Source organism: Chlamydotis macqueenii, chromosome 20, assembly GCF_036417535.1.
Source record: "Chlamydotis macqueenii isolate bChlMac1 chromosome 20, bChlMac1.mat, whole genome shotgun sequence".
NCBI lineage: Eukaryota > Metazoa > Chordata > Aves > Otidiformes > Otididae > Chlamydotis > Chlamydotis macqueenii.
In genome coordinates, this window is record NC_141575.1 from 6,595,352 (window position 1) to 6,607,196 (window position 11,845).

An 11,845-nucleotide genomic window follows, 5' to 3' on the forward strand; every position below is an offset into this window, starting at 1 on the left:
TTCAACTGCAAGTAATGCTTTAATCCCAATTTACCTGCTGCCTTCTCAGGTTCATTTAATGAGACTCCTAGCTATTCAGAGCAGAAACCCTCACGGATGCTTCTATTACCAGTGAGAAGATATAGCGTAAGGGAATCCCGCATTTGCTGGGGGACCCAAAATGAACAGCCCAGGTATTTGGGGAAGGTAAGAACAGAGCTTGTACACGGAATGTGAGAGCTACAGCAATATTTAGAGCAGTTCGGAGACAGAGCTGTTTAGAGAAGGTCCAATTCTGCCTAAGAGTTTGACCCTCCAGTTCTACATTTGTGCCTACCAGCTAGCTGTTTGCCATACAACGTCTGACTACTGGCCTCTCTAGTGCAGGGCACCCAAGAGCTGAAACTGTGAGACCACCTGGAACAGCTCAGCAACAGAAGGCAGGAAGAACATCTATCCAGCTATTAGAGCAGACAGGACGCTCCATCACACAGCTGTTCTGCTCTAGCAGTTCCATATTTCTTGGGGGAAAACTCTACGCTCTAGAAAGGATTGCAGCTGAGAGGGATACTGTTAGCCACAGGTATTAATCACTGATTGTTTTAAGTCTTCAGTTGCTTTTGCTCCACCACAGCAGCAACACCTGGCTGCACTAGTGCCACTCCAGCACCTTCTGAAGAGGCAGAGATTGCCAGGGGGGTGCCAGTAAGAACACAGGTGCATGCATCAACCTGTCCTCTGGCTTCCCCACTCACCCCTGTGAGAATTCAGTAGCCTGTAAAGAACTGGCCTTCAGCGAAGGAAATAACATTAGTGAAAGAGCTAAAGGCTGACAACATCCCTCCTGCTAGGGTGGTTCTAGACCATCAGCAGCTTAAGCAGATCTTACAAAAGACGACTGACCTTTAACAAATCAATACCCATAAATACCGAAACCTGCAGTGTCAAACAGCTATGCAGAGGTGAGCCAGCTCAGCACAGAAAGGGAAAAGCACGTTGGATTAGTGTTCACTCAAGATCTTCTGCACAGATCTTCTGCTTGCAGTTTTTCCCTCTGATGACTGCAGTTTCTGATCGGCCTGACGCTGCCGGCAGGTTTGCGGTTCTCTGTAGTGTGCCTTAGTCGATGCTCGCCCGAGCCTACTCCACTGTGTTTGAAATGCAGCAGTTTCCCTCTCAGGAGGGACAAGCGTCCAACTCAGGACTGCGACTCCAACGGAACCAGCACGCAGAAAAGTGGAGCAGCCCCAGCAGTCAGCTAATGACTGAAATGCTTGTACGCCCAACTGGATTACACCAGAAAAGGACTCTTACTTTAGGTCAGACCTGTACCATGCCTCTTCCTGGCAAGGAGTACTAGAGACAATATCAAGGTTACTGTGACCAGAGCTTATGCAGGGTAACATTATGCAAGCCACTGAGGCAGAAAACCCCAGTGCCATGCCTGTATAAGCCCCTAAATACAGCTGTCTTCATTGCACGTGACTAGATGCCCGTTCCTTATATTTCAGGATCCTGATTGTAGCCGAGTATGCTCCAGTTCAGGGCCAGGAAAGCAGCTTGAGGCATCCCTGCAGCAACAAGCTTCTGCTCTAAGGCTGTGCGTAATAAGGCTTGACTTCAAACAACGCTTCACTCATTGATTAAAACCACCAGCGTCTTGCTTTCAAGGAGGCCTTGTTGGTAAGGCGATGCTGGATTCAGGCAGTTTCAGTGAACGAAGCCACCAGCTGTAATCATGTCCTCCCATCTCAGCTTCTCAAGGTCTCTTTCCCAGGCAAAGGGGTCCAAACTGCCAGATGTCAGATGACAATCACCAGAAGCTGATGCAATCTTCTTCTTTGGAAGCCCCAGGGATGACCAAGTGCATACACAAGGGAGAAGAATCCAGAACCCACTTGAATGGCAGGATGCGTGACCTGACTGGGATACATTCTGTTCATAGGAGGAAGATCCTTCTGTATTCACTCACCAAAATCCACTGGACTCAGCCTGTCCCTTCCCCATCAGAAGTTACTCCATGTGTTACTTCCATGATACAGGAGTCCATCCCTTTGGGGATTCGCAGACAGATGGTTTCTTTCTCCCCAGACTTAAAGTCATTTAAAAAAAAGATAGAAAGAACTGCTTTTAGCAGCGTAGAGGCATTTGAGATTTGAAAAATCTGGAGTGCAGGACCCAAGTAGATGGGGAAGTAATCAGTCCTTGACCTAATAAATAGAGGAGAAGGAAGTCTTCAAGATGGCCAGTAGCCCAAATACAAAACCTGAAGTCCTGCAGAGACCACTAGGAGCTTCAATGCACAACACTGCATGAAGGCGTCTCCTGGGATCCACTGCTGTACAGTTTCTCTGACACCTTTTGTTAGGCTCACGGACTATTTTGAATCTTGAAGTTCCTTTGCCTTCTTCAAAATGAGATGAACATCAGAGATAGGATAATCCTATGTCAAAGAAACAAAGTGATGTAAGTGACTACCTAGCATTTCTTGCACACATTGTTTCACTCAAGCAGGGCAAACCTTGACAACAGCATTCTTGACCTGTTATAACATCCTGCCATGTCCAGTTACTCCCTTAACAACTAACAGTTTCCTGTTTTGTAACTGATCAAACCTCAATACCCTTCAAGAAGGTTTTGTTTTGTTCTTTTTTTAGTTTATCCTTCAAGGGTACAGTAGGCTGGCTGCGCCAAGGGCTATCTTCATGCCAGAAGCCTTATCGAAGCCGGTATCTTGCACAGCCCAAAGCCGGAACTGGCAGAATCAGAGATATCCTACCGTGCACGGCAAGTGTTTCCAGCTTTGGGCTCTCCGATCTCAGAACTAAACAAAAGCCTCTGGACAATAAATTTAACATTGTTTTATAGAGTTTCACATCTTTGCTGGAAATTTTTTTTTTTTTTCCAAGCCAACAGTCGTTAAAAACCTCTAGTCTCTGACAATTTGTCGGCTAGAATGGGTACCAAGCAAAAGGCAGCTTTATTTTAATGGCAACGCTGGGCTCCAGACAGCAGCACTGCACTCCACCAACGGAAGACCAGAGAAGGAATATCAGCATCTGAAATAGGTCCCATTGCTACTGTAGCACTAAAAGGGGGAGGAAGAAGAGATCCATACAGAGCTAGGAACACAAAACAAAGTGTACAGCCCCGTTCTGCACGCAAAAGTGAAAACCTGGTTAGGGTACTGGGAGCAGAGACACCATCACCAAGGAAGTTAAAGTAGTCAGCAGTCATTTGCATGAGTTCTGTTTCCCAGTGGGTGGTGGGGACCACAGCATACAAAGGCTGATACTTCCAGTAATGAACATGCTGCAAGATCAACCTTAAGATTTTTCTGCGTGCAACCATTGAATCTGGTACTTCTCTTCAGCCAGACGTACCCCTACCATCATCCCCTCTCACAGTGCTATTTCTAGACTCTTCAAACTGTTCCCCACGCCAACTATACTTAATCCTTACCTGTAGCAGCCTCATGTTCAGAGTGAAGTCTCCTTCCAGCAACTGATCCCGGATTAGTCTGAAAGATGGAAGTTATTCACAGAGGAACTTTAAAAACAGACTACACTGTGCTCTTATAGATGCTTTGGAAAATACTTTTGCTACCATCATGAACAGTGACTGTAACCTACTCACCAGATGTCTTAACGCATGCCTATAGAAGCCTCCTGGATCCATGGATTTAGGTAAAGGAGGGAAAGAGAAGAGCAGGAAGGCTACCTAGGTACTTACGTCAACATGGCACAGCAGACGAGCAGAAGAAAATCAAAGCGCTTATCATCAGCAAAGAGGGAGTCCCAGATACGGATGACATCTGGCAGCAGGAACTCTTGGGACAAGAGCAGCGTCAGCCAGCGGAAGGCGAAGAACTGGGGTTTGATGTTCTGTTCTTGCTGTCAGACATGCACCAGGCAAAGAATGAACACGTGTTCTCGGCCAACTCTCTACAAGAGATGCACCCCATGTTTCCATCCCCATCTCCACCCTGACATTGCTCTAAGCTGCCACCTCACACTGCAACATCAGCAAACCCGCTGCCCCTTTGAAGATTCCCACATTCAAGCCAGACAGAGAGATTTTAAACGCAGCCATGCTCCATGTCTACAGGCAAGCCAGAAAATGTTCCTCTCTCCACAACATGGAGTAAAGGAAGCTTTTCTTCCTAAAGGCACTATTTGTATCAGTTCCGTTAAACTTGCCAAGTAATTTTAATGTTCCCATTTGAGCAGCATTTTATCTGCAAAGCCGCAGCCCTCCCCCTCTAGCAGAGGCACTGTTTTGTCAGGATTTCCTTTCCCTTCCAGAAGCCCTATATTTATCAAAAGGTTTACTATTCACAAAAAGAAACAAAGATGGAACAAAGTTCACACTGATGATCAGTAAAACAAATTGTAAGCACTTCTAGCCTGAAGCTTTCTTGGTTTTTTTGCTGTTAAATCCAAGGGAGCGTAAGTTTAATTAAGGTCAAATGAGTTCAGGATCCTGCCGATACTCTTAAGGACCAGCTGCTGCATGGCCAAGACCATTTCCTGCCAACCAAACGGTAAGTTTATTTTCTCCCCACTGAATCAGCCACCAGCCACCACTGTGGGTCATGTCACTGTGCTGACAAACCATCTTTTGGATTGTAAAAGAAATATATCCCAGTTTTTCTAAACACACAAAAATGATCTCTGAGTGATCCGGTGAAGGTTGGAGTAACAAAAAAGCTTTTCCTTCCAAGTTCTCCTTGCACTTTCCCACCAAAGGGATTGTAAGACCTGAAGATGTTTTTAACAAAAGCCGCCTTCTACACATTCTACGAATCTTACACCAACCCAAGGCACTCCAAAACCCTTGGATGAAGGGGAATATTAGAATTAAGTGAGTGGGATGGTCCAGCTTGCTGGATTTCAGTTTACTTCTGGAATGATCTCCATGCAGTTTAAATTAGTGCTGTCAGGGCAGCCAGCAGCAATAGAATTGTGTGTGTGGGGTGGTGGAGGGGGGGCTGCTTTCTTGTTTTGTTCTAAAGACAGAGACACAACTTCTATAACTTCAAATTCCAAGGAACTCTACAGCAAGACTCATGTTTTGCCTGATGACTAGAAGTGAGTAAAGACTCCAGCTCCAACCGGGCCTCAACTTAGATGAGCAGGGATCGTGGCCAAGTCACTTTGGACTCACAGCTGGCAGCTTTGCAACAACTATTGTTTGCTATCGCAGTCAGGCAGGGGAGGAAAGCCTTGCTGTGTCAGCTGGCTCTAGGCTTACTCTAAGGAGCGGTTGTTTCAGCTCACAGATAAGAAAGCCCCTATGCCCCCCAGGCAAAGCCCTTCATGCGCTCTCAACCTCTCTATTCAAGCTCAGTAACAGTTTAACCAAACTGGTTGACATTTAAATGCACTATTAAGCTCCCCTCCTCACACTCTAACTGACACTCAGAGAAACACTTGGCTCCTCACCAGTTTCAAATACAGCTCCACATCTTTTTCCTTCAGGGTGGAGTAGACCTTCTCCATTTTGTAGGTAATACCACACTGAGAATCATCCAGGCTTTTAATGAAGTTATCCCGAATTTCGGCCATCAGATTGGTAAAGCAAAAAAACGTGTCTGCTTCAGCATGTTCTGAGACAAAAAAAAAAGATGGGGGAATAAAGGAAGCACCACTGACAGTCAGAGACTTAGAACTGTTCTTATTCCATAATCTGGTTGCTCTGCTGGATTGAAACAGCAGATCCCACACGATCTGGGCTTGCTTGGTCTGGGACACGATGAGACTATCTGTTTTTTCTTTGGTTTTCCCCTAGAAATGTCTACAGAGCCACTGCAGATACAGACCCTGTGTGCCACACAAGGTCTTTGTGACATGGGGTCACAAACTATCTATGCCCGAGAACACCATCTGCTGTCCCTGCCATCAGCACACGCCCTCAGAGCTCCCATGAAGTAGAAGCAACAGGCAAAGTACTCCCATTCCATTCTTCTCTTACCAGGTACATACAGCACGAGCAAACAAGAGCTTCTAAAAGGATTTTAAGTTTCAGGAAGTGCAACTTATATCCACACAAAACAAACAAAACGCCCGCAAAAATCCTCACTTCCCATGTCCTCGCCACTCATGGCCCTTCCAGTTTCTATCAATTTGCTGTGGTCCCCAAAACTCCTCATCTCTTGCTGTATTTGCTTTTTGGCTCTGATCAGACAAAAGAGTTGTTTAAAGAGAATCTCATTCCCAAAACAGTTCTTTACACAGAGAGCATGCAGTATGACAGCCATTACTGCGCAGCCAAGAGCCTCTCACCTTTCCACTCACTGTTAGGATCTGTAGCAAAGGTGTAGTAAAGAGGTCCCACGATTTCATTCATCCCCTGAACGTATGCTATCCCGGGGTTCAGCTTGGCGTAGATGAACAGGATTCGCTCCACCACTTCCCAGTGAGCTTCACAGCCGTTGGGCAGAACTTCGTACTCACTCAGAGAATTCGGTGTTGTTTTCAGAGGAGAGCTCACCTGAAGAGCAAGGCAAGACACAAGCTGATTCAGGATAACCACCAGGCACAGATAATTTTGTACACGTGACAAACTTAGCTTTTCATACACATTGTCCTCCAAAAGATTTGGGCAGCTTATACCAAGCAGGCAGGTTTCACCTAAACCAAGACAAGTGACTTGGAAGCACAAAGGCACTGAAGTTCTAGTGCTGGCTGTCCCTGAAGAACAAAGCAGGCTGTGCAGCAACAGACAGCTCCCCTGAATCACTGCACCACCCATGCAGTACGAAACCACAGCAGTCCTACTTCTTTGTTAGTGGTATGAGGAAAAGTAAAGATCTGTTGTGGTAGCAAGCCACCTTCCCCAACAGCGCGTGGCACTTGTACTGTAATACGCATGAAAGAGGAAAGAAACAAGACACATTTCAGCAGATACCCAGCTCGTTTCCCAACTGCAGGTTTATGAGATCCAGTTCTGGAAGACCACGTAAACGCACCTCCAGTAAATTAACCCTTTGGTGTTTTGTCCCCATACAGAGAGGAACTCTGTCAAGCATAGCATGCTCACATCTTCCTGCAACTCCAGCTTCCACCATAAAGTCAGGAAAAAAAAATAACCCTTAGAATTAAATACACCTGTAATTCCCTACTAATCATCAGGCGCATCAACTGGTTCTACAAAGCTGTCCAGCCACCAGAACACACAGTATATGCTGGAGTGTTGGCCCAATTCCTCCACACAAGTAGAGAGAAAAAGCAGAAAGCCTGAGAAACACCCTTCCCCTTATCAGCTAAGATGCCTTGCCCCACAGACAGCCCCCACCCAGATCTCACATTTGTAACCCCGCTGCGGTTTCGCGCCACCGTCTGTGACTTGAGTGTGGTCTGCTCCACCCGCTTGCGTAGTGTCTCAAACTCATTTTGGGGGTCCAGGATTAAAAGGCAGGGGTAGTCCGTGGGGCGCTGGAAGAATGCCATGTCAGGGTACAGCCTCCTAGGATCGATACAGAAGGAAATCAGGCATAAGAAGGAAGCACACGCCCCATGTTGAATGTGAGGCTCGGTTTAATATTAAACTTCATTTTCAAAGTACAAAGTATTCACCAAACCACTTGGGTTCAGAAACTCGAATCATTATGCCTCACACACCTGACATCTTTGTCTATCTGGAGAAGCACTTCATTGTCCTTGAAGTAAGTATTCCATCGACTGTCTGGGTTTGGATTGAGAGGCTAAAGAAATAAACAACAGAAACAGAACAAGCGTGTTACACATGTATCAAAATCCACATTTCAACATTTCTGCTGTCCCTCTCTCATCTAGTACCAGCACACTCCTAGCACATCAGCTTTAATTTTTTCTCACTAGCTGTTCAGCGCTGTTTTGTAGTGCACAGGAGGTGGATCACAGCTTGTGAAACAAGCTAGCACGCAGGTTCACTTAGAGGGGCAGAATCCTCTTCCAATCCCTTTTCACCTGCCTCTTAATGACTTTGTTCCCACACCAGGTATCCTGTCCTGTGTCAACAAGATTCCTGACTGCAGCTACAACCTGTAAAACAGGGATGATCTTTGTACTTAGCCAAGAGCTGCCCACTCATACAGTACTCGGGCACTGTGGTTATTAGTTACAAGTATCTCCATCTATCTCGGCTCTAAGAAGGCTGATTAAGTACCACCATTGTGCCCAGGAAGAAGGAAATGCATATTATTATGAACAAACTATCTTGTCTCTGACCAGTTTTCCAGTATGATGAACTTAACTCCCTTCCAGACACACACTTTCCTCTTTCCACATCAAGATCCATCCAAAGTTAACAACTAACCCAGAGAAGGAAGAAAAAAAAAAAAAAAAAAACAACACCAAAACCAACGTTCCAAGAGATTCAAAGACCACTGTAACCTGCCAATGCATGGAGCGTTACAAACACGATAGTTTTCCAGCAGCGAGGCTCCAAAGATCACAGCAGCACCAATGACTGTATGCTAGCAGAGAAGTTAATGTCCAGGACAAGTCATGGAAGCAGTTCTCATTTTACAGCTTCTTCTGATCGGTTACTTCATTCCCTCCCCCAACCCAAATGCTCTTAACAGTGCTTTCAAAGGAGAAAAAAGCCAAGGGATGCAGAAAATAGTCAATTAAAAAAAAAAAAAAAAGCCAGCAGCAGAACTAGAAATAAGTGAGCCTCCTGCCTTCCATGCCATAGTCCAGCTTGACCCTCCTGCCTCTTTTATATCCCGCGTTCAGAGTAGCCTGCTCTGAGTCCACCACGGAGCTGACTTCCCAGGAGAGCGTCTCTTCGCTAGAGGTACCTCCTGTGAGCCTCTCCCTGCCCCTAGGAGACCCGTAGCCCAGGCAGCTAGCCCCAAAGGGGTGGAGAAGGGATACGCATAGCTGAAAACAGCTCTCTTCAGAACTCTTGGTGCTTTGCCAATAATTCACACTGAAGGCTACTAAGCACCAAGCTGATACCTAGGAACCGTCCCTCCTGCTAGCTGGGCAAAGTTCTCTCAGCATAAGAACGGAGCCAAGAGCAGCCCAGGGGTCCAGATTCCAGAACAACAGTTTATAGCTCTGGGGAATTTTCTGCAACGCAAACTGCACAGTTTAACAACACTTACGTGATCTTCTAAGGTCACGTCTTCCCTTGAAACACCCAGGTTGGCTTTGGCGATCCCAGGCTGGATAATCATTTCCTTTAGGAACTGGGAATACAGATCCCTTAAGAAAGAAAAGTGGAATTTGCAATGAAGCAGAAGATTAAGTCAACGTAAGCACCTCAACTGCGTTCAAATAGCTCTCTCTGTACCACCCTGCTCAGCCAAAGGCATTTGATTTCCTCTTCAGCTGAGTTCAGCTGAAGAGGTCAATCCACCAGACCCAGGAGACAGCCTACAGAACAGCGCATTCCACATGAGAACAATTCATTTTATGAAGGTACTTAATTATTTAAGGAGCTATTCTCCTTCTCTGCACATATCATTAGAAAGAAAGGAGCAGGTACCAATGTCCTCACCTCTGTTTCTTCAGGAAAGAGCTCCATAAGGCTTTCTCTAAAGGGAGGTAGTTCAGAAGTATCTGTACAGAAGACAGATGCACACAAATTAGCACTTTGAGAATGAGCTATTATATCTGCCAGAAGAGCAAACCAAAGGCAGCAGCTAGAACTGGCTCTCCGAAAGTACCGGGAGCTTTCTCCAGAAAGCCTAGTACTTCACCAGGCGACAGTCAGGAATATTTCAGGGACTGGTTTCAGCACAGATCTATTTGTAGGATTGATCAATAGCAAACCTGACTGAAAGGCACTCCCAGCTTAATACCAAGGGCTGTTTTCACAGAAAGAGCAGCCACTTTCTATCATCCAAAACAGCAGCTGTCCTGTGTCAGTAAATGCTATTGTGATTGTGCTAGTGCTGATCTCCACAAATTGCTGTCAATTCTGAGTGGCTTTTAAGCTCTGGATTTGTTTGTTTGTTTACAGTTTTAAAGTGCCCCAAAACAGCATGCACTTAAGCAACCCAAAGCATCACTCTTAAGAAACAAAAGCACCCCAAGCAAAACCCACCTTCCAGCACAGGCAGCGCAGCCCACCATCAAAGGGAATTCCTGCAGAACATCAGGCAGAGAGATATCTCCATTACCCCCAGCTAACCCCCGTCTCCTCACCACGCTTTCTTAACATCACCACACAAAAAAAAAGCAAGGCAGCATCTTTCTTCCCCAGGGGGCATGAAGTTTCCACAGGGGCTTATACACGGTGCCAAACTCGCTGCCTCCCACGGGGAAGCGTGCCTGCGGCAGGCGCTGGGGACCGTGCAGTTGAGGGACAGGGCACAGCAGAAGCAATGAAACCCACAGAGAGGGAAGGAAGGGCTTGCCTGGAAGCTTATGGCTCTGCTCAGAGGCCAAGTGGGGACCATTGTGGCCTGAAGGAGCTGGGGCTGGAAAACACACCCGCCAGCCCCGGGTTTCCAACAGCCGCCGCTTCACAGGAGCTCTAGGACGGGGTCACACCGCGGCAGCCGAGGTGGCCTTCAGCCACCGGACACCCTGCGGCCTCTCACCCCGTGCCCGCGCCTTCGGGCGTCCCGAGCCCCGCGGGGGCTGCGCCAGCCGCGGGCCACCGCCGGCGGGAGACCCCTGGGAACCGGGGCCGTGCCCAGCGCCCTCCTGCCCGGGCCGGGGCCGGCCCCCCCACCTCCCCGAGCCACTCACCGCTGAAGCAGAGGTCGCGGAGCTTGGTCAGAGCCACCGTGGGTTCGCCGAGCACCTCCTGGAAGTCCGCGATCCTGAGGGGAGCAGAGCCGCGGCCGTTATCACGTTTGTTACCGGCACCCCCCGACCCCACAGAGCCAGCCAGCCAGCCAGCCCGCCCTCCCGCAACCCCCGGCAGCAGAACGGCCCCCGCACCGACCTGCTCCGGTGCAACCGCGACATGGCGGCCCCCGCGCCCCTGCCCCGCGCGCCGCATAAACGCTCCGGCTGGAAACCCTGCCCGCGGGGAGGGGGGTGGGCGGGGCTCGCTAAACCCCGCCCACTCCGCGGCCCCGCCCCCCGGGTCGGCTCGGGCCCCGTTACGGCGCTGGGGCTTCCCCGGTCCGGGCGTGCGGCAGCGTCGGTGCCCGCCTCAGAACAGCTCCGCGCTGGGGCTCACCCGGCACCGGCACTCAGCACCGAGGGAAGCCCAGGGCAGTGACTCTCCCCCGGGCGAGGGCGGGTGCCCGCCGCCGGTACAAACGGCAGCCGGGAGCGAGGCCCGCGGCAGTGGCGCCCGCCAGTGAGGGCTGTGGAGGCGCGGGCCCCGGCGGGGCTGCGGGCTCTGCCACGCCACGGCCGCCAAACCTCGCGCGGGGCTTGGCCTCGCGCTCCGGCCCACGCCGTGACGTCGTGCAGCAGCACAGCGACGTCATCGCAGTGAGCGCTACTGCCGTGACATCATCACCACCGCACCCCGTGACGTCAGGTCACTGCTGCGGGAGGCCGCCCGCACCGGCTGCGCCCCGACGGCCCCGCGCTGCCTTCCGGCTCCGGTGGGCGCTCGGGAGGGGGGACCGACGGGCACGGCCCGAGCGTTCCGGGCTGGCGGGTGTTTCCGGGGGGAAAGCGGCGGCGCTTCCGGTGCGGGCGGCCCGGCTAGCGGAAGTGACGACCGGGTTTGTTGACAGCGGAGGCCGCGGCGGGGGGAGCGGGCCCGAGGAGGACGCGGACCCCTGCCCGCCCCGGGGAGCGGCGCCGGGACGAGCCGGGACTCCCGCCGCCCCCCATCCGCCGCGCCGGGCGGGGGCCTGGCGCCAGGTGAGTGCCGGCGTCCCCCCCTCCTCCAATCCGACCCGCGGGGCTCGCCCTGCCCGGGGGCACCGGGCCTGCTCGCCGAGGGCTGGGGAGGCACCGCC

General features: G+C 50.1%; 2 protein-coding genes across 4 annotated transcripts in view; one reads left to right on the plus strand and one right to left on the minus strand.

Annotated features, from left to right (window-relative positions):
- The window catches only part of TBC1D13 (TBC1 domain family member 13), a 14,709-nt gene continuing 2,864 nt past the window's right edge, over positions 1-11,845 (minus strand). Inside the window, exons 1-12 of one of the 3 annotated variants that reach the window (XM_086764177.1) lie at positions 10,867-10,921; positions 10,668-10,741; positions 10,018-10,058; positions 9,469-9,530; positions 9,074-9,173; positions 7,602-7,684; positions 7,287-7,446; positions 6,264-6,471; positions 5,424-5,587; positions 3,712-3,872; positions 3,442-3,499; positions 1-2,422 (exon numbers count right to left, since the gene is read on the minus strand). In XM_086764177.1, coding sequence (XP_086620303.1) covers positions 2,357-2,422; positions 3,442-3,499; positions 3,712-3,872; positions 5,424-5,587; positions 6,264-6,471; positions 7,287-7,446; positions 7,602-7,684; positions 9,074-9,173; positions 9,469-9,530; positions 10,018-10,058; positions 10,668-10,741; positions 10,867-10,889 — 1,200 coding nt within the window. In that variant the 5' untranslated portion in view covers positions 10,890-10,921 and the 3' untranslated portion in view covers positions 1-2,356. Of the gene's footprint in view, positions 2,423-3,441; positions 3,500-3,711; positions 3,924-5,423; positions 5,588-6,263; positions 6,472-7,286; positions 7,447-7,601; positions 7,685-9,073; positions 9,174-9,468; positions 9,531-10,017; positions 10,059-10,667; positions 10,742-10,866; positions 10,922-11,845 lie in introns of those variants that run through there. The other 2 variants (XM_086764176.1, XM_086764179.1) reach the window with 2 other exon arrangements.
- ZER1 (zyg-11 related cell cycle regulator) overlaps positions 11,609-11,845 on the plus strand; it is a 21,315-nt gene continuing 21,078 nt past the window's right edge. The window contains exon 1 of the mRNA XM_086764167.1: positions 11,609-11,747. The gene's annotated coding sequence lies outside the window, so the exon portion shown is untranslated. The remainder of the gene's footprint in view (positions 11,748-11,845) is intronic.